Source organism: Pyxicephalus adspersus, chromosome 11, assembly GCF_032062135.1.
Source record: "Pyxicephalus adspersus chromosome 11, UCB_Pads_2.0, whole genome shotgun sequence".
Classification (NCBI taxonomy): domain Eukaryota; kingdom Metazoa; phylum Chordata; class Amphibia; order Anura; family Pyxicephalidae; genus Pyxicephalus; species Pyxicephalus adspersus.
Window position 1 is genome coordinate 56,659,834 of NC_092868.1, and position 25,587 is coordinate 56,685,420.

At 42.6% G+C, this 25,587-nt stretch overlaps 2 protein-coding genes across 2 annotated transcripts in view; one reads left to right on the forward strand and one right to left on the reverse strand.

Annotated features, from left to right (window-relative positions):
- Positions 1–412: 412 nt before the first annotated feature.
- Positions 413–12,677, reverse strand: KIAA2013 (KIAA2013 ortholog). Its single transcript, XM_072427137.1, has 3 exons — positions 10,770–12,677; positions 6,758–7,611; positions 413–2,555 (listed from the first exon to the last, which is right to left on the reverse strand). Exons 1-3 carry the CDS (start codon positions 11,722–11,724, stop codon positions 2,538–2,540), a joined length of 1,827 nt encoding a protein of 608 aa, XP_072283238.1. The 5' UTR covers positions 11,725–12,677; the 3' UTR covers positions 413–2,537.
- Positions 12,678–18,602: 5,925 nt separating this feature from the next.
- PLOD1 (procollagen-lysine,2-oxoglutarate 5-dioxygenase 1) overlaps positions 18,603–25,587 on the forward strand; it is an 18,116-nt gene continuing 11,131 nt past the window's right edge. Inside the window, exons 1-3 of the mRNA XM_072425331.1 lie at positions 18,603–18,728; positions 24,500–24,591; positions 25,214–25,326. Coding sequence (XP_072281432.1) covers positions 18,656–18,728; positions 24,500–24,591; positions 25,214–25,326 — 278 coding nt within the window. The 5' untranslated portion in view covers positions 18,603–18,655. The remainder of the gene's footprint in view (positions 18,729–24,499; positions 24,592–25,213; positions 25,327–25,587) is intronic.

Here is a 25,587-nt window from a genome sequence, read left to right on the forward strand (position 1 = left end):
TCCATCTTCTTCCAATTGTGAATCCTGTTACCATCTACTTCCCAGGTAAGTGATGCACCGGGCCATCCACAGGATGTAAATATATTTATCAGACCAGGTCATCCCTTCTTCCATTGATCAGTTTTGTCCTTCATGTGCCCACTTTAGGTGTTTTTGGTAGTGGACAGAGGTTACCATGGCCATGGGACTAATCTGCTTCAAAGCAAACAGCAATGCACTGGTATTCTGACTCTTATGACCAGAATAGTCCCCACACATACACTTCAGGTGCATTAATGAGCTTTGGGTGTTCAAGACCCCGCCTCAAGCTCACCTGCAATGCCCCGCTGTTTTAGAGAAACATTCACGCCTCTCAACCCTATATTATTCCTTGTAAAAAAAAAATCCTTGTATAAAATAAATAACACAAACCAAGGTTTGAAAGGTCAGATTTAATTATAAACAAATTTACAAATCACTCTTCAGTCAACAAGAAGCAGAATATTCGTGAGATAGAAACAAGCATTTCCCCAAATAAACACTAACCCCAATTGTGTGAAGATATTAATCCTTGGCATTTGGACAAAGCTTAAACCCCAGTTACATACTTGTGATCAAAATATTCACAACTATTCACATAATAAATTAAGAAGTATAATTCACAACAAGAAGAATTATGGTGATAAATCTATTTAAAAAGGTGTCCCAATCTACTGAATAAATATGAAAGCAGCCGTTTTACAGGTTAGACAAATAAGTGAATACATATAGGGCTCGGAGTGGTCACGGTTTAGGGATATCTCTGCCATCAAGTGACAAGAAGCCGGGATCATTTGTACTTGGATGGAAGCAACGTCTCCAACCCCTATCATGTGCTTTACAATAGAGGCTAAAGATTGGCCTGAGAAACAAGTATGGTGAATCATCTAGGCATCATTCAGCAGCTTCTTTACTCCTGACAATGGCAAAAAGAATTTGTTTTATGGTCAAAAATGTGCAAATATGCCTTTATCTTGACCCTGGAAGACCCAATGAATTGGAAGTTGGATTGAGCAAACCTCAGCTAGGAATAGGAGTTCACAGTCCTCATTGGATGATCTCAGGTACCATTGTTTACACTTATCAAACCTAAGAAATTCTCATCTGATTCTAGCCCTGAGGCAATTATCTGGTGTGTGTACAGCGCTCGTTCGACATCATCAACGGATCCATCCTGGCGGAACCACGAACAATCATAATACAAATGAAGGGGAGAGAGCGCAGCGGAGTGCTGCTCCGTCATTCTCCCCCGCCGCTCTCCATAGAGCAGAACAGCGCTGTATGTATCGTTCATGCACCTTTCAGTCTTTTGTCGCTGAAAAGGACCGTGAAAAATCCTTTCCAATGACAATTTACTAAATGTGTGTAAGTAGTCTTACACAATAACCAATGATTCCTTGGGATAAGTCAGTGCTGGAGCCGTCTGGCTAAGCTACTTCTAGAGATATAAGGGTTTTTGCACAAGCCCAAATCTGTCTGTGGTTGGATTGTTTGCATGCCCATCCACTATAGCTCTAAATGCCTATTTAGGCGTTAGCATGCAATTTCAAAAATAGTTTTCAGTTGATCCAAATCTGCAGCATTTATTACAATATTCCCAGGTGATTCTTTCTTTGAAGGACCTTGTTCAGATACTCCCTGTAATAACTCATTTGTGCTCCCGCATTATTACTTGGTCACATGTGCTCTGTGTTTAGAGTACAGACCAACTGTGGAATGTACACACGTAAGATTTTTGGAGCCTGAAATTATCTTTCATGACTGTTTCTAGTGATAAATGAATGAATAAAAACTATAAACACAGCGCCGTTTCTGTTTTATGGAGAGGGGAGGACAAGCAACCAGTACCCTGCAAATTCTGCGTCATTGACAAGCATAGCAGTCATTCCTGACTGGTCCTTCATTGATCCGCTGTGGCAACTCATGTACACATAAGGTCTAAGCAACAATTATAGGACGTGTGTACAAAGCCTTATTGTATATACACAATCCACCGCTACCACTATCTGGTGCGTGATGTGTAGCCGATGCTGGAGCAGGTGCATGTAGACAGGAAGTAGCTGAAAAAGCCAGGAGAAGCTCAGTAGAACTAAAATCAAACAAATAATAAAATGGTGTTTCATGAAGAAGAAAAAAAAACTCATAGCATTTGATTATGGCTTGAGCTTAGTGTCATCTCTATTGAGATTGAGATCTAGAACAACTTAAACAACAAGGCCCCAACTTCTTGTCAGTTGATAAGAAAGATTGAACAAAAGGCTATCGCCTCGCCAATGGTGTGGACACAAAATGGCTGCTTTTAGTATACACTGGTCAGTGTACATACCTGTCATCTAATCAATACATAACACTACATAACAGAACATGACTCTGTGCTCAGGACACGTACTTTGGTTATAATAAATCAGCTTAACGTCCAGTCTCCACCATAACCATCGGAGACCGCAGTTTCCAGCGGCAGTCCATCGCTCGTCCGGTTGCATAGGGAAGTTTGCATATGACCGATTTTTATTTTTCTCTCATACAGTGTCATTCTCCTGTTTAACCAATAAGATATTTTGTTATTTAGCGGCTGTACATAAAGAGAGTTTGATTTTGGACTATGCAGATATAAATCAGTGTTCCGCTGTTCTCATGAAACAAGTAACATTTTTGTAAATGGGATTTAGTTCTTGGGGAGTGATTAAACATGGTTCCCCATTTGGAATTTTTAATTACACATTTCTTTTGAGATGATTCTTTAAAATGAGGACAGGCAACCCAGAAAACAGCACTAATCTGCCACGAGAGGCTACCAGGCCAGTTTAATTTCTGACACACCCAGATGCATTAGGTAAGGAGGGATGGATTTATAAACATTTAATTTCAGATAACTAAAAAAGGTAGGTCAGCTAATTTAATGATCTACCACATTTTTATTTCAAGCTGCAAAAGTTGCCAACTCCTCCCACCCATTGCACCTGTAATGATGGAATTCTCTATTCAAGGCTGTGCACCTTCTCTATCTGTGTTCTTCCTAGCAGGGCGCACCACCCGGCCCATTCCAATCACAATACAGGGACTGTATGCTCAGGAGCATCCTCTGGCCCCCGAATGTTCACCAAGCAGTGGCTTTCCGTAACAGTACTGTCTGTAAGTCTGAAGATTTTAATTTGTATATCTTCCCCAGTGGCACAGATATCTCATTTATCTTTGTGGAAAGATGCATTCACTGTTTCCCAGGAAGTTTTGCAGGAAGACTCGAATTGTACCAAGGCCTTCCTATAATATCAATTTATGATAGATTTAGGTCTATGATGTAATGCTAAGTTGTTTCATGACAGCAGAAGGAAAACTGTTTTTTTTTCAAAAATGAAGATCTAAAATGCTTTTCAAGTCCTCCACCAAAATGATAGACAACAAATGGACAAAAGTATGTGGACACCTCTTCAAATTTCATAGCTCAGGTGTTTTCAATGAGAAGGTCTATTAATGTTAAAGCATACAAACATTTTAGACTAGTGATTCTCCACCAGGGTTCCACAGAAGGTGACATTTATCCCAATGGCCACCATGCTTGTGAGCTGTGGGTATAGAAATTATAGCTGGGGTTCCCTTAAGACCCCAAAGTTCCTTTAAGAGCTTCCCTATGTTAAAAAGGTAGAGAAAGGCTGTTTTAGACAATGGTGCACTTCCGACCTTATTGGAAGAGCGGGTGGGGTGTGTTGAAGTCTATATCATTGGCCAGGGTTTAGGATTTAAATGTCCAAGAAGCTAATAGAGGTGTGATAGTCAGATGTCCACAAACTTGAAGCCAGATACTGCAAATGAACACTTAGATTAATGAATGTGACTGGTTGCCTTATACAGAGAAAAAAAATGATATATATAAAAATATAAACAAATGGATTAAAATCTCCACAGCAAATTTATTGTACAAAGGAGGCAAATTCAGGGAAGCAGCAAACACACACAAAAGAAAAAAAAAGTTTCCAGAGAAAAGCAAAATGTGACGAAAACATTAATCATTTCCAGTGCCAGGACAGGGCTATGGTTGTTATTCATAGTGGGGCATTGAACTGTAGCTGGACCACGTTCGAGAGGGGAAGACACATTCCTTAAGTGGAGGTATCAGAGGAAAACGTGGTCAACTCAATGTTTTGTTCTGCAGCTTCCGTTATACTGCTGTGTATTATTCAGAGCATGGAACCACAATATGCTGTGGAAGATTCAGGGAACCATGTTGAAAACTCACAACTCTAATTAAAGTTACAGGGCTTGATTGGAACGATAGAGGGAGGCACTGACCACTGGAGAGTTGAACATAAGACCACAACAGGACTTTTTTAAGCTTCTGAATGTGGACAGCTAAATACATAATAGGCCATGGAGCAAAACACCTCAAAAGCAGCACAGTTGGCTCAGTGGACAGCCCTTGCAGAACTAGGTCCCAGGTTCAAATCTCGACCTGGAGACCATCTGCGAAGAGCTTGTATGTATTCCCTATAATTGGGTAGGTTTCCTCTGGGCACTTCAGCTTCCCCCCACATGTGAAAAACATGCATTAGGTTAACTGGTCTCCCTCAAAATTGTCTTTTGACTTTGTTAACGATATATCACTAGGTTGCGGACATTGGATTGCAAAGGACAGTTTGCGTCATGACTATGGACTTTGTAAAATGGCTCATAATAGGTTGGTGCTGTATAAATACAAGTTAATAATAGCAAGCCAAACATTGACTGCAGTTTTTGGACTCCAGGCCGCACACATACTTGAAAACAAAGAAGCGAAACTTGTTTAGCTTTACTGTGGACATTGCTCTCCTTAAAACTAATATACAGAGAGAGAATTTTTCTTTTCAGAACTCTTACACCTTATGACAGATTTCATTAAAACCCACATTAAGCCAATGCTGGAAAAAGGAACAGCTGTAATGAAGAACACAAATGGTACTTTTGCTTTGATAAATGGTGCAACTGTTTTCTTTTAGCAAATACCAAGTAGGAGAGCACAGATCTTATAACAAGTCACAAGACATAAGTGTGGACAAACATACTAAGAACTCCTTGTCAGATCCTGTTACCTGATAAGACTGGGCTCTCAGCCAGTGGTAAAGCTTTAGACAATGTCCCCGATTTATTAAATCTTGCAAACCTGGAAAGTATTTTCTAAAAGACATTTGCGATTTCTTAGCAAATGTTTTAAATTCTGGACCAGATTCATTCCAGGTTTGCTGGATCACTCAGCTTCACTGATGAAAGTGTATTTAATAAATACAGGCCCAATGTTTCTCAAACGGAGTTTCTCTAAATATGGCTAGGGACTCCTTGAGCAATATGTGACTTTCAGGTCAGCTTAAGTGACACCAATGATCTTTTTGGTTATCTGTAAGGGTGACATTCTTCCCAATGGCCAACAATGTAAAAGATATTCTTTCCAAAGTCCATCAGGCTAATGTACTGTGAGCTGCGGATAAAGTAACTATAGCAGGGGGTTTCCTGAAGACCTGAAAAAGTTCATTTCAAGGGTTTCCCGATGTAAAAAGGACTTGAAACACTATGCTAAGGTGTACAAACTCTTGAAAGTAGCATATGTCCTAGGGCTGACAATAACAAGATGCTTTACTTGTTGAACTACTTTAAGGGCAGGGCCGAAGCCTCCAGCAAAAAACAAAAGCCTCCACAATGATAAAGTAGCTTAGTGTTCTTCCCAGCCCATTTGAGCCGTGTGCACCACCCAGCACTTTGTGGCAACCACCCAGTTGTTTTTGAGTGGTTACCAAAGAGTAGGGTTAAGATACAGGGGCCATCACCTGCCTACAGCTTCTTCCCATTCAGCTGGTTGGTTTTTCAGGTAAGAACATTGAGCAGCCTGGGAAAGTGAGTTTTTACTTACTACCAGAAATGAAAAAAATCATTGCCAGCTGGAGTGATAATTTTGATCGAACGACAACTTATAAAAAAAAAAGAATTATTTTTAGACTGTACTGCACATTGAAACAGCGCCAACATATTCTATAAAATGTTTGTCATATTTCTGCTTAATAAACTTGCTGCTGCTAAAGAAAGGAAGAATATTCCTATGATCACAACTAAAATATTTTTACTGCACGTTAAAAAAATTGTTGGCACACTAAAAAGGAATTGTTGCTTGCAACCTGTTTTCCTATTAATCAGATTCAAAATATTTTAGTTTAGCAAAGTCAATAACAGGTATTCGCAACCTATGACTGTATTCAGGCTAAGAATGGCAGCCATGCTGAGAACTCCATCAAATGGCAACTTGTGTCCCAGTGTAAAGGAGTCATCTCTACCCAAATCAATGTAGATTGACCCTTGAGGTACCCTGTAGATATGAACTCTTCCCTCTTGGAGACCCTTCTCAAATGACCCATTTTTTTGGTGCCCTAATTGTTCTAATTAGAAAAAACAGCATTCAGGTTCTGTGCACCAAAGTAACATCTCCCAAAAAAAACCCCAAAAAACAGCAAACTTCTTATTAGTTCTTTCAATAATTTAGTATGCACACATATTTGATTCAGAAGGATCAAATTAATATACTGGAAGAGATGAGAAAAACAAAGTCTTTCAGGAAAACGCAAGAAGTTCTGCAACTCTCAATCGATGGAAACTGAGAAAAGAAACCCGCCACCACAAGCAAACACCAAGCAGATTTTCCTGAGCTACTCGTTTGGTATCTCAAGCTAAGCAAAAGCCAGCAGACAGAAGAAGCTCTGATCTACGAGGCAGCATTTTATACCTTACTCCGGAAGAGAGGCTTGGCCCCGGGGCCACAGTACTCATTGTAGATCAGCTTAAACAAGAAGAGGTGGAAAAGTGTGATTAGAGAGGCCACGCTGAACCAGAAGAGGAAGGGAAGTCCTGGATATTGTTTGGCCATGTGCTCCTCATGGGCCAAGATCTCCTTTAGATGCAAGGTGTGCCGCAAGTCCTGCAGATGCGTTAGTTCCGTAGAGATGTACAACAATGGCGTCAATGGCTGGGTCACCAAAACGGGAAACGTGTGTCCTCTGATCTCCGACGTCAGCTCCACTGGCTCGTTCAAACATCCGGCTTCACAGGCATAAAGTTTCACCAGCTTGTCCTGAAACTTCACGGAGACGTGGAGGAATGGCTTTTCGTCCTGATCTAGCAGGACGGCGAGGTTGATAAGATCCTTGTTGTAATGAATTCCTCTGAGAGCGTAGCTGTTGTGAAGGACGTGCGGATCAGACTGGAACTGTAGGTGGTTTTCCGTGAACTGTAGACCACCAAAGCTAAGCATCATCCCCTGCATGAGTCCGTGGGCACCAGCCGCGACCAGGCTTTTGCAGCCTCTCTTTTGCAAGGTCAGTTTCCAGAGGTCCCAGAGCTGGAGAAGTTGGGTGATGCCCCCAAGTTTACTTGGCCAAAGATTCTCAGCGTGCATGCTGGCATGGCCGCTAAAACAATGGTCGGCGTAATTTAACGTCAGCTCCATCTTTTCTCGCTCCTCATTGCTTATAAGAGGGTCCACAAGAGGAGCTAGAGAGCAGGACAGCATGTAGTACAAAGTGATATTGATGGTGTCACTCGTGGGGGTGTGAGGGTCTTTGATCTTTCTCATCTCAATTCCTACGAAGAACAAAAATGTGTGTTATGTAAGGCAAAGCAAAAAATGAGCTAACCTCTATTTACACTGCAAGCTGCTGGATATAATACTTCCTGTGGAGAATTCAGCACTGAATCAAACTGTCGTGCACTAGCCTTGAGGGCTCAAGAGAGCCTCTGACTGGACAGAGAATGGAGAAGCAGCAGACTGATAAGCTCATCCTTTGTGGTATCTCCTCCTATCACTGTTCTTCTTACTAGCCATTACACAGAGTGGCTCCTTGTACTGCTTCTAAATTTTCTATCCAGCCCTGCTGTACAAAATGCAAGAAGCTGCTACCAGGCCAAGTCACATTTAAGTACTTACCTCACTTGTATTTTAAAAATACCATTAATGGTGTAATAATCTTAACAGGGCTGTTTTTTCCTCCTTTACATAAAAGGGGAAAAAGATCACATTAGCAAAGTCTGTTTTTCTTTTATTCCATAATTTAACTTGTACGTTTGAGTTTGTTATGTGTCACATGGTCCTAAATAATCGTTTGTTCATTACTATCACCAGTAGATGGTGCTATGCCATTAGATGTGTAACAAAATCTGTGTCTCTTAGCAGGAGTTTGTTACACACTTTGCATGAGGACACAGCGCCATCTACTGGTGTGACCCAAATATAAACCGAGATTCTTTTTCTAATGGCATTTAGAGGGAAATTTTTTTATACTCAAGTATATATGGTACCAATAAAAAATACTTTTTAATACCTGTTGATTAGAATATACAACTGACTAGCTTTGAGGTTTGAAGTTGTTTGGTTAGTAAAAACAAAACTGCATCATAAAAATATAAAATTTGGTTATTTAAACATATGTAAGCCTAATAAGAAAACACAAAGGGCAGATTTACATAGTAGTACAGCTGAAAATAACCAAACAGCCACTGCAGGTGTATTTGGGGGAGGGGGGATTCGTGGTGCATCCGTTTTAAATGGCAGTGGTTGATTCACTACCAGAGTATGTTTGGTGAAAGTCACTTTCACTGATTTACATATGACACAAAGTTTAATAATGCATAGCAAATATCTACTTTAGTAACTGTTGCTTGCTTGAAGTCGCTGCACTATTCCATATGGCAAATTATGATATTGTTGGTCACGACTGACCAGTGTAAGCTGTTTTACCAATGTCATTGTCACAAGTGCACTGGTTAGAATGATACCTATTGTTCTGGGAAAAGCTGTCATAGATATTTATCAGAAGGAACCTTGGACAATAACCCCAAAAAAGAAATGCCTGCCGAAACCACCACACAGGCAAAGTGCAAGAAACTAAAACAATGTTGACAAAAAAATAGAAATGAGATTCATATAATAAACACTCCACTATAGAGCTGTTTTTTGCTCATTTTCACCTTGAACAAAAACTTACATATAAAGGTCTGGGCAGCCTTCACCAGAAAGTGTTGTCAGTATAAACAACAGGCAGATTGTGAAAAAGTGTTTGTATAAATAAACCTGACCCTGCGAGTTCTCCTCATTACCTACAACTGGCCCAATCCAGCGGGTGCGACCTTTCTTAACAAAAAGGAACAGAGCCTAGGTGTTATTTTATACTAATCAAATACAGAACTGCCCAAAAAAATAACAAAAATGTTGTTTTTTGGGGGAATCAGGGACACCAGAGCAGTCTCAGACTACACTTTAAGCAGAGCTATCATCACCTTGTTAACATATTATATAAGAATGGCTATATTGCTTTTACCTAATGGACATTTTTTGGGCAGGTCTCCTCCCCTTTATCGGCAAAGAATAAAGTGGAAACCCACAGCCTCCTGGCATACATACGTCACATATCCCATAAGCCTGTGAGCCGCAAGTTAGGGCATGCATCATCGAGGGCTTTATTGTAATGTAAAATTCTTAATATCACACATGTGCAGTTTACATTTGGAAGAAGACACGTCACCCAACCTTGTGCCCATACAGAAAGAGCTTGAGTGACGTGTGAAACCTAAAAAAAAAAAAAAAGAAAAAGAAAAAAAAAAAAAGATGGTAGTGCTTTCAGAGCCAGAAAGAAGAGAGAATCTGGGACAGTGCATGACTCACTGGGCTTGGTTTAAAGATGGATCAAGGGCTTCTCACCTGTTCTGCTTTAAAGGGAGCATTGGTTGCCAATAACATACTAAAATACAAAAATATAGAGAATTAGGGACAAGGTAAACAGAATTTGATAATAGAAGGATAAAATATGGAAGGATCAGCTTCCATCGGGGCCCTGTACACCACCTGCGGTCAGCTTTCATTGGGGCCCTGCACACTGCCCTGTAAACCCCAGGGGTCAGCTTTTATTGGGGCCCTGCACACCACCTTGTACACCCAGGGGTCATCTTCCATCGGGGCTGTTGCAGTTTTTTTGTGTGTGTGTATGTGTCCCTGGGGGAGAGAATCACCCTATTTGTCCTTGAAGCAGAACAGTCATTTAAAGAATGACCGTTCTGGAATCGGCCTCCGCCCTGGAATCCGCCTTAGGCGCCGACATGTCCTTCCATCTTCTGGCTACGTCACCCTATCGCAAACTGTCCAGGCGCAAGATTGGGTGACGTAGCCTGCGCTCTTCTGGTCAGAGTCCTCTCCTCCTCCTGTGTCACTGTCTGTATTCGTCTGTCACTTGCAACCCTGATTTAATGTACAGCGCTGCCTAATATGTTGGCATTATATAAATACTGCTTATTATTATTATTTATATTATTATTATTATTATTAATAATAATAATGCATGAGAGTGGCATTTTTTACCATTGCAGGAAAAAGCCCCTTCTGTGCATCCGGCATGCATAGAAGGAGCAGCCAGAAGCCTCTTGGGATACGTGATGTAGGTATCCCAGGAGGCTCTGCGCTCCAATTCAAGACTGGCCAATTTTGTTCATAGGTCCGCTTTAAGATAGTGGAGAAAGCAACGGTATATTCTATATATTTGAGTTGCCATAAGAACAGAAAATGGCAGGGAATTTTCCAATAGGAACACTTTTTCTGATGACTGTTTAAGAAAAGGTGTTCATCAACTTCCTGCAGCCTCTGAAACAGGAAGTGAAGAAAAATCAGCAATAAAGGCTGCAAATAAAGATTGTGAGGGGTCTGAAACTTTCTACTTTACATAATCTAAATGAGGAAATCATTCTTTAATTACCTGAAACAAACAAATCGGACCATATCTGCTGATGCTCATTAAACAAGTCTTCCGCCTTCATCCTCATCACCTCCAGCATCTCCTTCTTGGCGGCCTCCCGTAACTTACTAAAAGTCTCTTCCAGTTTTCCAGAATCAATGGGCTCAGATGAGTAAATCACAGACAAAAACGTCTCATCAAACTCAGACTTTGGGCTGATTTGGACCCTACCAACCACCTTTTTGGTGGCAACCACCACCAGCATACTCTTCCCGTCTTCTAACGCCACCCGTCCGGAGGACAGGAGGAATTGTCTGTCTTGGACTTTCTCAACACTGCTGGAAAATTTTGCCCCGGCCAGTGGCTTCTGAGTGGCGATATCAAAGGCCACAACTCTGTCTGTGGGATTGGTGATATGGATCCTCTGAACATACACGTTGGGCCGACTTCTGTGGGCAAAGTAATCCTCCCTGATGGAAACGCAGTCCCTGGCGGAGTCCGAAGCCTCAAACTGCAAGCAACGAACCGTCCGTATCAAACCCTCTCTGAGGAACACGGCAGTGGAGTGCAGTTCTGATAAAGTTCCCGAATGCTTCACAAATGTTAATGGCGGATAGTCCGTCAAACGAAATGGTACGGACGATGATGATAACCATAAGTTATTTTTGCCAACATCAACAAGAATATGTCCATTGCCAACCGTGGCCGGGCCTTCCAATTTGGGGCCTTCGCCTGGATAGGCGACCATCATCACGTCTCCTTTTTCTGATAGTGCTTTCCATTGCTTAGTCTGTGTTTGTAGGCAAACTCCAGGAGCTCCTCCAGGCTGGCTGGAGTACCACAAGGATCTGTACATTGGTCCGGAGGAGAAATACCAATAGAGGATCAAAAGGAACCCCAACAATGCCAGGACTCTCCGGGCCCAGCTGCTGGACAGCAGACCCGGCAGTCCCTTAAGCCTCTGCTGCAGCCACATCTGGGACGATGAGTTTGGACAACGGGCAAAGAACTGGAGTGGGAAGAATTCACTTCTAGGAGGCGGAAGGCACCTGGACCCGGCACAGATGGGAGGACGGGCTCAAATGGAGACTTCTATAACCCATTCCACATCACAAATAAGCGCTCTTGTCACAGATCTGTCCTGGTCTGTCTGAGCTGAGGAACTATCCTAAACCAAACACCTAAGAGAAGCAAAACCTTATTCTCCCAACCTCAGCAAGGGCCACCACTATGAGGCGCTCTCACTTTCCAGGAACCCCACTAATATGAGCTCAACACATGACCACCCCCTTCTATCCTCCTTTCCAACTTTCAAGACCCAACTAATACCCCCAGCCCCACTCACTGATACCCCCAGCCCCACTCACACAAGACCTAGAACCTCACCGCCACTCGCCAGTCCTTACCTAGAGCTTCTCCCACCCTCACCCTTCCGGGGTCTATCACTCTTTTTGCCCTGATTCTGCCTACTTCTACAATACCCCTGACTCTATTCAAGTCCTGACGACCCCACCCGGTCCTACTATATTACCTGGCTTCACTACTGGCAGGTGACCCCGCTTAGCCCATGTGACCACCCAGACCCCACCCACCGTTGCTATAGCTTCAGATAGTGCTGGGAACTTTTACTCCCTCAGTGACACTAAACTGGCCCCCTTTCTCACTAACTGCCCCCCTTCTTTACTAACTGCCTCTTTCCTCATTAACACTGCCCCTTGCTTACTGAAAGTTGTTACCCTCCCCCTTCACTGACCCTATCTACCCCTTCACCTGAACAGCCTTTGGTCCCTTCTCACCTTTCCTAACAGAGCCCACCAACCCTCACACTTAGGCCCGGCAGCCTCCCCCTGTCCTCCGGTCTCTTAGCTCCTCTCGGTCTCTCTCTGTCCTCACAACACGGAAGTGTCACCGTAGCAGCTGTCTCCTGCGGGAAAATCTCGCGAGATCTCCTCCTGCTGTCACCTGTGTGAAAGTCATGTGACGGAGTCACGCGCGGCTGGGTAGGCGGGGACTGTCACGTGACGGCAGAGGCAGGCTTGCAAGATACGCCGCGCCCCAAGCGGTGGCTATGGGGTAATACAACAAGCGGCTGACACGTGTGTTGGCTCTGCGATGTCTGCACCGTTTAAAGGGGAGCGCCACCCAGGAACAAATGGAAGAACCCCAAAATGTGACGTCACATGGCTCAGCACAGACAGGACATGGCTCTTTAGTGGTCCCCAGACAAATTACAACTCTGTAGGTGAAGGGTGGTCTCACCCCAGCAATAATCCCAACCTATGATGTGCCAGCTTCACATAGAATGTGCCAACAACATGTGCCTACAGTTTCCTCTGCCTTGAAATTTATTGGAGCCCCATAAGAAACCTGAACTGTTTGCAGGAACCAATCAGAAGTCAGATAACATTTCTACAGCCAGCTCAGAAAAATGAATGTTTGCTGGAAATAATTTACCTGCTCTCTGTAACTGAACATTCTCCTGGCGGAGGGCTCTTTGTACACTTTTCTCCTAAACTTGTTACTCATTGAACAAAACAAACCCATCTGTTCTCCTCTCTGTTTCTAACTTTTATCTCCTCTCCTTCTCTGCCCAATATATCTCTGCCCAATATAACTCTGCCCATTATATCTCTGCCCATTATATCTCTGTCCATTATATCTCTGACCATTATATCTCTGACCATTATATCTCTGGCCATTATATCTCTGCCCATTATATCTCTGACCATTATATCCCTGACTATTATATCTCTGCCCAATATATCTCTGCCCAATATATCTCTACCCAATATATCTCTGTCCATTATATCTCTGCCCAATATATCTCTACCCAATATATCTCTGTCCATTATATCTCTGGCCATTATATCTCTGCCCATTATATCTCTGCCCAATATATCTCTGCCCAATATATCTCTGCCCATTATACCTCTGTCCATTATATCTCTGACCATTATATCTCTGACCAATATATCTCTGACCATTATACCTCTGGCCATTATATCTCTGCCCATTATATCTCTGCCCATTATATCTCTGTCCATTATATCTCTGCCCATTATATCTCTGCCCATTATATCTCTGCCCATTATATCTCTGACCATTATATCTCTGCCCAATATATATCAGACCAATATAACTCTGTCCATTATATCTCTGACCTTTATATCTATGCTCAATATATCTCTGTCCATTATATCTCTGCCCATTATATCTCTGCCCAATATATCTCTGACCAATATATCTCTGTCCATTTTATCTCTGCCCATTATATCTCTGCCCAATATATCTNNNCCAATATATCTCTGACCAATATATCTCTGTCCATTTTATCTCTGCCCATTATATCTCTGCCCAATATATCTCTGACCAATATATCTCTGTCCATTATATCTCTGTCCATTATATCTCTGACCATTATATCTCTGCCTTCATTTCATCCCCTCTCTCACCTCTCCCCCTTTCTCTCTCTCTCTCTCTCTCTCTCTCTCTATTATATATTACTATTTGTAGTAATGGTCCATGGTGAGGAATGTGTGTTGGGATTTCAGGCTTACTTCCCATTATATCTGTGCAGTGCAATCTGCCTGCAGGCAGGGCATTCCTGTGCATTATGCTGGTAAGATGCCAAACCAGCGCACCAAAGTATGTCTGTTGTGATTGTTGTGTTATGTATTGCTGCAATGCAGAACAAAGCTTTACAATAATATACTGATCGGCTATATTTTTTCTCATATTAAATTCCCTTTAAAAATGGACTTTAGATTGTATGCAAATAGCTACAAAATGTAAATATGTGTATGCAGATCAGCAATGAATCAACCCAATTGTCTTTCTCTTTTCTTTTCTATCTCCTTTACATTTATTTTCCTTTTCTTTTCAATTACCTTAATTTCCCTTTTATTTTCCTTTTCCTTTCAAATTCCCTACTTTTCCTTTCTTTTCCTTTCCTTTTACTTTTCTTTTATTTTTCCTTTCTTTTCATTTACACAGTTACATAGTAGGTTAGGTTGAAAGAGACATACGTTTTATATGTGGGATATGTTTATTTCCACTAGGGAAATAAACATATCCCAGATATAAAACCCTATGAACATCCCATCCCTACGATCCAGAGGAAGGCAAAAAAAAAACAAAATCAAAACCCCGGTACATTTTGCTCCAACAAAAGGATTGCATGAATCCATGAAGCAATCAGACGTTCCTGGGATCAGCAGTCGCTGTATTTTTACTTTAACGCCTTGACCCCCAGTTATATTCTGTGTTTCTAGAAATCATCCAGCTTTATCTGAAAGCAATCTATAGTAGTTGCTGAAACTACTTCCTGAGGGAGCCGATTTCACATTTTCACAGACCTTACAGTGAAGAATCCCTTCCTTATCCGGAGATTAAACTTCTTTTCCTTCAGATGCAAATAGCGCCCCCTTGTGCTTTGTAATGACCTTACAGTGAATATTGGGGATCTATATAGACCATTTATATATTTATACAGGGTGATCATATCCCCCCTTATACGTCTCTTCTCAAGGGAGAATAGATTCAGTTCAGCCAATCTCTCCTCTCTCTCTCTTTTTCTCCCTCTGTTCTCTGTTGAGTTGTTGGCAAGGTAAACATCAGCTGGTGTTGAGGGTAATCAGCTGTAATTCTATTTGCTGGTGATATTTAGGGTCATCTACCCACTCTGTAGATCAGCAAATTAAAGGATCTAGGTTAATTGGGAGTCTGGAATGCTATATGTCTGGGAAAGGAAGGAAAACGGGATAATTGTATTTTTGAATGTACAGGTATTATTATTAATATTAATATTAATAAACTGTATATATATATAAAGCCATTATATTACACAGCGCTGTACATTAAATAGAGGTTGCACATGACAGATAGATACAAACAGTGACACCAGAGCAGGGGAGGATCCTGCCCAGAAGAGCTTACAATCTAAGTAACCGTTAAAGAATTTGTTTCTCTTTTCTTGGAATTGAACTGAATGATGAATCTGAACAGCAATGGTATTTTATTGGAAGTCTTTGTTTTTTTCTTTACTTTCTATCACAGTGATCACAGAACGGAAAGTGAAGTTTAATTGGTAACAGAACAGAATAGAACACACAGACAACAATTAATTAAGCCCTGACCCTTCCTCACTTTGGAGTTCTTCTTTTGTCTGTGGGAGGTCTGGAAGCGACACGTAATGTGCAAACACAGATCACAGCCATCAATGTGTGATATTCACCTCCTGAGCAATCTATGGCTTTGTACAGCTGAGTCAATTCTCTGTGAACACAAGTAGGGGTCATATAAAGGTTTGACCATAGAGAAACTCCTGAATAATCTGCTTCAGCTTTTATGGAAATGAATACATTAACTGCTAGGGCCATTTTACAACCAAAGTGAGCCCCAACTTTCTGCTGGGGACTCAACCACATTCCCAACCTCCCTCATTCAAGTGAATGGGAGAAGTTGGGAACTATTGTGCATGCTGCAATTCTGGATGTAAAGGAACCCTTAGTGTATATTAGTGATCATTTGTATATATGACAATAAGTAGAGGGCTGTAGTGTACCTGGTATTGCCCGATGCATCATATCTGAAGAGGTCCTGTATTCTGCCCGACAAATATATTATGGAAATTTGCATCAATAAAAATAATAGAAGTAATGCAAAGATTCAGACTGTGTAAATTGTAGTTTCTTTAAAATCAATGGCTATTGGGACCACCATTGTTCATTACACTGGTGGTCATTAGGAACATTGAAACTTTTAATGATGGCCATTGGAGGAACTTTGGTGGTCAGTGTAAATGTTTTAGCATTACATTGACAATCAGTGGAGAAGGAAATCTTTACATTGGTGGTCAGTAGAAAAAATTGCCTCTTACATTGGTGATCAATAGTAAAATACTTCTTCTTACACTGGTGGTGAGTTGCGCAAAGGACCATTAGATTTATGATCAGTGGAGAAAAGACCCAGTTGGTGGTCAGTGGCAAGAATAGCCATTACGTTTGCAGTCAGTGGAGAAAAAAAACAACTTACATTGGTGGTCAGTGTAAATGGAAATCAGTGGCAATCAGTGCAGAAAAAATAAAGTGTGAGCCCATAATATGGGATCGCTGCACAAGCTCCTCTGGGAGATCTGGGGACTAAAACAGCACCATAGAGTCACGGTGAGCATCGGCGGGAGTTGTGTGAATGGTGGAAGCCACTGGGTGAGCATTGGTGGGAGTTGTGTGAATGGTGGTTGGCACTGGGTGAGCATTGGTGGGAGTTGTGTGAATGGTGGAAGGCACTGGGTGGGCATCGGTGGGAGTTGTGTGAATAGTGGTAGGCATTAGGTGGGCATCTGTGGGAGCTGTGTGAATTGTGGTAGGCACTCGGTGTGCATTGGTGGGAGCTGTGTGAATGGTTGAAAGCACTGGGTGGGCATCAGTGAGAATTGTGTGAATGGTGGTAGGCACTGGGTGGGCATTGGTGGGAGTTGTGTGAATGGTGGTAAGCACTGGATGGGCACCAGTGGGAGTTGTGTGAATGGTGGTTGGCACTGGGTGGGCATCGGTGGGAGTTGTGTGAATGGTGGAAGGCACTGGGTGGTTATCAGTGGGAGTTGCGTGAATTGTGGTAGGCACTAGGTGGTTACCGGTGGGAGTTGTGTGAATGGTGGTAGGCACTGGGTGGGCATCGGAAGGAGTTGTGTGAATGGTGGTAGGCACTCGGTGAGCATCGGTAGGAGTTGGGTGAATGGTGGTAGGCACTGGGTAGACATCGGTGGGAGTTGTGTGAATGGTGGTAGGGACTCGGTGGGCATCAGTGGGAGTTGTGTGAATGGTGGTAGGGACTAGGTGGGCATCGGTGGGAGTTGGGTGAATGGTGGTAGGCACTCGGTGAGCTTTGGTGGGGTTGGGTGAATGATGGTAGGCACTGGATTCCAGCAGAGGACTGAGACCTAGGACTCAGTGGTGACATTGCAGGAATGTCTCAGCCAGGGATGAATATCTGCAGTGTAGGAGCTGCTATTCACAGGAAAGACTTCCCTGTAAGGGCCCTGCACACAGCTCACGCCTTGCACGTACTCACTGCAACATCTGGACTGTGAAAGAGTGTGAATGTGAGTGTGAATGCTAACTGGGGGGGGGGGGGGGGCGGCAACCGTGCAGAGGGTAGTGCATGCAGATGGGGACAGGACAGAATTTGTAGATGCAGGGAATCCTCTGCTCTTATCTGGTTGGATTTAGGGATCATGCCAAGTTTTCTCTGTGCTGTGTGGCTGCTGTCTCCTCTGCATGGGTGAGCTTAGCTAGCTGCACAGTCTGTCTGTATCCTATACATTCCAATTGTTGCTGGAACTTGTGGTTCTTCAGAGTTACCTGCATGAATGCTAAATAAATCACTGCTGTGTCCAGTTAATAAAAAAATGGCTTTTAGACACTAGCTCTGTAATAACCCTTAAATACCCCCCACACCAAGAATATTTCAGGAGAGGAGAGTTATAGAGGAAGCAGCAGAGTCCTCCAGCAGGGCAGAGTATTTCAGGAGAGGAGAGTTATAGAGGAAGGAGCAGAGTCCTCCAGCAGGGCAGAGTATTTCAGGAGAGGAGAGTTATAGAGGAAGGAGCAGAGTCCTCCTATATATATATATATATATATATATATATATATATATATATATATATATATATATATATATATATATATATATATATATATTTATATATATGTCCCCAGCCCTGCCTGCAGCCTGGCAATGAAAGAGTTCCCAGAGTTGCTCAGGATGTGGGAGGAGACCCTAAACTTTTCCCAGCCAATCAGAGTCCAGGCTGGCTGTGATTGGCATGCAGTGGGCGTGGTCATTGCGTGGCAGAGTCCTGGGGAGCTCAGGGAAGTCTGGGATTTTAGTTGTGAACTCTGCAAGAGATGTTTGTGCAGCTCCTGGTCCTGGGGGTCATCTCCATCCTGCCCTCGGGGGCTCTTGGCTCCAGCGCAGAAGGTAAGTGCTCACTGGGGGTCTCCTGGTCACTTCCAATGCATAGAGCAGTTTCCTGTGTGCACCCCTTTAAGCCCCCATGTGCACCCTTTATATAAGATGCTATTTATATTCTCTCTATATTTGTGTCTTCTTCCTTCCTGAAGCTAATCCTTCTTCTTCCTGACAGCGCTGACAGCTTTGGCACCTTGCTGGGTTAGATGGTGCCCATTCATTCTAAGTCTTGGAGTGCACCCATTGGTGTTTGAGTGGAAGTTTCCGGATATATCAGTGCGTCTTTTAAACATGGGGGAACTCATGAAATACCTTTCAGGTCTTCATAGAACCCCCTTCTATAATTATTATATCCACAACTCACAGCATATTAGAGCGATGGTCAGTGGGAAGAATGTCACCCTTACGGATAGCCAAAAACATCATTGGGGTCACCTATACTGGCCTGAGAGGTACAACTTGCTCAAGGAACCCCCAGCAACCTCTGGAGGATCTCTGGCAGAAATCCCTGGGATGCTTCTGTACCTAAACCCTTGTCAGCCAATCTGTAGACCTTTCCAGAATGGTCCCAATTGCCTGTCTGTACATGGGCATTCTTGTTCCCTTAGCATGCATACGCAGGGATTTCTGGCCCACCTTTATTAGAACCCGGGGTTTTCTGTAAGAGCGTACATATGAAACACACGTGTGGTGCATTTTATTTGCCCCTTGAAATGCACAGATGTGACATAGGCGGGGATTGACCTGTTTCTGGAAAACTCCAGATGCAGCATGCGTCGTGCACACCACGGTGCGAGTCGGCTTGGGATTTTACAATGCAGAGTGTTTTTAATTGCATTTTGTTCTTTTTGAACTTTTTGCTTTTTTAGATTCTGCAGGGTGTTGCAATATACCACAGCACATCCCAACATAGCTCAATAGAAAATCAGAATATTTGCCTTTTTCGTTGGGACTGCATTGGCCAATGCAACCCAACATTGCAGGTCTGACCCCCTAACCCCCTCTATTGTATTTTATGTACAAGTAAAATAAATACATATCAGATTTGTACAGATGATACGATTCTGTAGTTATATCAGCGTCCTTGGAAATAAGCATGGCATGCTGGTATTTGTAGTTCTAATGCCAGAACCTCTCTCTGCTTTGGTTTTTGGTGTTCCCATTAAGCAAATACCCTCTCACTGTGGGTCTGATTTATTAAAGCTCTCTAAGGCTGGAGAGAATGCACTTTCATCAGTGAAGCTGGGTGATCTAGGTAACCTGGAATGGATTTTTAAAAAGCCATTTGTTATTAAATGTTTTGAATCCCGGACCAAATCCATTCCAGGTTTGCTGGATCACCTTAGAGAGCTTTAATAAATCAGGCCTTATACTCCAGGTCACTGGGGAGGGGTGATGGTAAAGTTTATCCAGTGGATTTCATCTTGTGTTGGTGTCACCCCGTAATATGGGGGTCACAGTGAACCCAATGGCACTGGAAGGGGTCATACCAAACCGTCATTGGGTGAGCTGGAAGTTTCCTCATTGGCTGTGTGTATGCTGCGATTGTGCGGTTCTTTGCATTGTACAATCCGAATCTTTGTGTGTGCACAACAATCTTACAGCCTATATAGTCATCATGATTTTGTTTGAAATTAATCAATATTATTAATCAAAAGATGAAAAATAAAAAGAACACATTTTAGGGGTCTTTATTTATAAAGCAGTGAATGTGACATTCACAGAAAGTCAGGGAGCAGATTAAATGAATGGAAGGTTTAAGGGCGTTTTTAAGGGACCCATTTCTAGGCAGTAATCTTGACATTGACAAATTATTCTCTGCCAGTGAATCTTCCTGGGTTTTAAATCACATTGATTGATTCACCACCAGTGAATATGTGGAGGAACTCCTATTCCCTGTGTTATAAAGATGCCCCTGGTACTGGAAGTCTTTATGTTCCCCTGGTAGCTGAGTTCACTTTCTGCAGAAAATACCGTAATATTTGGATGGTATGCAATAATTCATAATAAATATTTGGCTCTGGGTTATGCAGTCATTTTATTATTGTTCAATAATTTCCACCAACCAGCCAATCCGCAACCAGTATGTCAGTCATGTGACCTGAAGTGTTACATGTTACTCTCTTGTGTTTATAAACAAATATTGTTACATTGTAACACTGCGCTGCCAGGGAAGGATTAGGTGATAGGGGCTCATGGAAATTTCAGAGGTTACTTTTGTAGGGGATCTTTAAATTTTTAAAATGAAATAATATATTAATAAATATACGGATAGAGAAAAAGAGGGCTTTTTCTGGCAGACTACGTGTTATAAAACTTTTAAAAAAATCTTTATTAATAAATAAATAAATACAAGTTTTATAACACCTAGCCTGCCTAGTCTTTTTCTCTATCTGTATATTGTATTCCCATATGGCTTGGCAACTACCGTGTTTCCCCGAAAATAAGACACTGTCTTATATTTTTTTTTGGCTCCCAAAAACACACTAGGTCTTATTTTCAGGGGATGTCTTATTTTTCCATGAAGAAGACTACAGTACACATTTATTGTTGAAAGTCAAATTTACCGGTATGTATGCTTTTATTTTCTTTTTCTCCTAGGTCTTATTTTCGGGGTAGGTCTTATATTAGGGCAGGTTTACAAAATAGTGCTAGGTCTTACTTTCGGGGTAGGTCTTATTTTCAGGGAAACACGGTACTATAGTAGTCTCTAATAGAACTTCTGCGGGATAAACTCTCATGTTTTCAATAAAATAATAAAGATTGTTTTAGGATCAATATACAAACTTTGATTTGTTATTATTTATCCCACCATTCCATATTGTAATCTCTTCGGGGCAGGATCCTCTCCTCCTCCTGTATCACTGTCTGTATCTGTCTGTCATTTGCAACCCTTATTTAATGTACAGCGCTACATGATATGTTGGAGCTATAAATAATATTATTCAATATATGGTATAAAGGGAGTCACATGCTTCTCAGAAGTGGCTGGAAATATTCTTTGCTCAAGGTGGGGCAGCAAAGGGAAGATGAATATCTGCAAGGTATTGCAGAAAGACGTGAAAGGAAAGGTGTAGTATAAAAAACTACACCTTGTTTTGCCCATTTTCTGACCTCTCCTAACCCCCGCTCTTCTATATCATACTTACCTTAATATGAAGGTGACCATTATGTTGTAGGTTTCCAGCCATGCCAGTCCATTTGACTTCTGTGGCAGGACAAACGTGGCCCCATAGAAGTCTATAGGGATGTAATGGGCAGGTGTGGCCATGGGTGAGTTGGCAACAACTGAACTGCCGTCATTGGACAGCGGCATGTATGTATCTTTGAAGGTAGGTTAGTAGAGGGACTTCTTTTTTTACTTAGAGACTCCAAAAAGTAAGATATATACAGCCGTGTTCCCAGCTATCTACAATCTCCTTTATATGGCATCTGGTTCTCAGCTCTGGGTTACACCGGAAATAATGCAGCAGAGGAAGTGAGACTTTCTTTGCTTGCTTGCTTTGCTCACCAGTGTCTGATCAGAAACAGGCAAATTTCCTAACCTTTGCTATGGACCCATGTCATTCCTGCTTCCATGCCGTAGTCATTTGGAAATTCATGCAATTAGATTGGCTAATAGCTGGCCAGCAGCTTGGTTGCCCTTAGAAGATGTAGATGACAGGTTCACTTTATTAAGCAAAATTGTGAAACTAATGCCGGCTTGTCGGAGGTTAAAGGTCGTCTGTATAAGGTATATAATCCCTACATCTCAGGCAGTGATTGGCTCGCAGGATATGACACGGCGTATGCCAAGGCTTCAGGGAGAGAAGAATAAATGGCCCTATTCATCCCCGGTCAATGGAGGGGGTGGGCGCATACAATAATGGTCCTTTGACTTGGCAGACTTTACACAGACATAAAGGGTGCTCTTGTCTCCAATTCTCCTTTATTCATAGGGGAGTCAAGTAACCAGAGGCAGCCATCATTGCCTGTACACAGGAAGAGGCTACAAAGAGGATGCAGGAGATCAACAGATCAGATAAAAACAAGGATTTTATTAACGAATAATAATTCATTTGGGGTTTGCAAATAAGGAAGTAGGCAAGGGCAAATCTCATTGGGGCCGATGCATGGGATACATTTTGTCTTCATCATTGTCAATGGTGATTAGATTAAATAGCGTCACCGGACCAATAGATGCCATTAATTGTACCTGGAGATTGGGACTTAATTGAGACATTGGAATAAAAATATATTATTATAGCAGACCTGGGGAATATGCAGGGTAGTAAAAAAAGTTTGTAGAGAACTTGTACAACTGCCCTCCAGCTGTTCAGATACAAACCCAACGACCATTCCAGGCAGCAGTAAGCAGTTCTAGGCTCTTGGGGTAAAGAGACTCTCAGTCCGGAGAGGACCTGCATGACACCATCCATGTTGGGATCCAAAGGTGTGCTATTATTATTAATAATAATAAACAGGATTTATATAGCGCCAACATATTACGCAGCGCTGTACATTAAACAGAGGTTGCAAATGACAGATACAGACAGTGACACAGGAGGAGGAGAGGACCCTGCCCCGAAGAGCTTACAATCTAGGAGATGGGGAAGTATCACACAATAGGACGGGGATATGGAATGGTGGGAAGTAGTGAGGGTTTAGGAGACAGAAGAAGATGGGTAGTTGAGGGTGAAGCGTTGGGTTTTGAGGGCTCTTTTAAATGAGCAGGAAGTAGACACAAGCCAAATAGGACGAGGAGACCATTCCAGAGAGTTGGGGCAGCTCTAGAAAAGCCTTGGAGCCGTGCGTTTGATGAGGTTATGAGTGAGGAAGTCATTGATAGGACATTGGAGGAGCAAAGGGAGCAGCTAGGGGGGTATTCTTCTATTCTTCTATCAGAGAGGTAGGTGGGAGAAGAGCTGCGTAGGGATTTGAAGGCAGGGCTATGATAATGGGAGGAAGCTGAATGCAGGTGGAGATGACTGGTAGCAGGAATGGGGACGTTTGCAGTAGGATATATTGGCCAATCAGCAGCACAGAAAGGTGGGGTGGTTTTAGACATTATTGGTGAGCTCCACCAAGCATTGAAGATGGCCAATATGACACACAGAATACAATATGTAAAATTGGGCTTTGCTCTATTCCTTTGCTCCATGGGAGAGAATACATTTCAGTGCTCAACCGAGAATACTTTTTGCTGTATGGCAAGAAATTTTAGCTGGGTGTAACTCATCAGTAACCACCGAAAAACAGCAGGGGGGTTACTAAAAAGTTTTGGGTGGTGTGCCCAGTTAAAAGGAGCCGGGAAGAACACTGGATTTAAAGAACCGAGTCAAATCCAGGTAATTGCTGCCTATAGCAGGCAATATCCATAAATTGGGCTGCTTAAGAAGTATGTTGGGGAGGGAAACCCAATACATCTCCAGATGCCACATACAAGTGAATAAGGTTCTATTGGGCGCACTGTGTTGGCTATCAATAGGCGCTGAGTGAATTGAAGTCTAATAAAGGATTCAAATTTTTACATTTTGTATCTTCTCAAAAATCCATTAAGAATGCCAACACTTTTTCGGGTGTACACGTTACCTTCTTCGGGTGTTTTAGGTTGTCATTCTCAGAAATGGTCAGTGGAAATAAGTTTCTATACAGTAAATCTCCTGCACAGCTGATGGGGCGCTCCGGAGAGCGGTCCTGCCTTGGCACGTTTCATGGCTGTAATTAGAAATACAACTCTTGCTTTTGCGCATACATGCATGAAGGTGTAACGTCTGTTTTGTTCTTTTCCCTCTGGGCAGAGAAACTTCTGGTTCTGACTGTAGCCACCGAGGAGACGGACGGATTCAAGCGATTTCAGAGATCAGCACAATGCTTCAACTACAAAGTGAAGGTGAGTCAGACGCAGGTCTGTGACCCCCGAGGGCATCTTTTTCTTTGCAAAGGAATTCCAAGACTAAAGCAGGAAATAGCAGACTTGAGTAAGCATTTCATAGCTTGGAATGGCCTCCAGCTTTGACTAAAGGCTTCCATGAAGGTCGGAGAATGTTCTTGTGTCTGCTGGCACCTCCGTGACCATGGCTGAGGCTGACTTACAGGAAACCTAATTGACCCAGCTAGACTTCCAGATCCAAAAGCTTTGGTGCCCTTCATGCTCTCATCTTCTGCATTGGAGGATCATTTAGTTATTGGGTTTTGCCTTTGTGGCTGATTGCTATCCTTTTTTTGTGTGCACTTTAAAGAGAACCTGTGCTTTCACCATTAGCCAACCAGCACTGCTCTTTGCAATGAAATCTGTCCCAAAATGGCCGATAGTTACCTTTGCTCCAGGTGAGGCAGCAAAGGGAAGTTAAGTATATGCAAGATAGCGCCGGGCACTAAATTAGATTTGTTACCTTGCCAATATGGCACACTTCACACTATGACATCCCCTTCAAAGAAATGTCACCCTTGCCAGATGTTTGGGAAATAATGCAGCCATGAAACCAATGTAATGATGTGTGGTGTTCCTGCAGGTGCTGGGGCTTGGGGAAGAGTGGCACGGAGAGGGGCAGAAGGTCCGACTCCTGAAGACTGCGCTGGAGCAATATGCTGACAATGAAGATCAGATTATCCTCTTCACTGAAAGGTATCTGTGGGTTGAAGGGAGGATTTCATTGTTAATGAGAGCTCAGTCAGAGCATCTAAACTCCAAATCTTTATACATGAAGATTATGATGCAAAGCATCAGAGTCAAGAAAGGAAAGGTGGGAACCCCATGTGATGGGCACAACAGGGGTACAGGCCTAGGGGCACAGCATAGGGATGGTGGGAGCTCTTTGGTGGGCACAACAAGTGTACAGACCTAGGGGCACAGCACGGAGATAGTGGGAGCTCTTTGGTGGGCACA

Excerpts from the sequence above, each read along its gene's own strand:
- KIAA2013 (XM_072427137.1), bottom strand. The coding sequence starts at position 11,724 with ATGTGGCTGCAGCAGAGGCTTAAGGGACTGCCGGGTCTGCTGTCCAGC. Across the intron at positions 7,612-10,769 it reads GTCCGATTTGTTTGTTTCAG|GAATTGAGATGAGAAAGATC; the intron begins GTAATTAAAGAA and ends TGTTCTTCGTAG.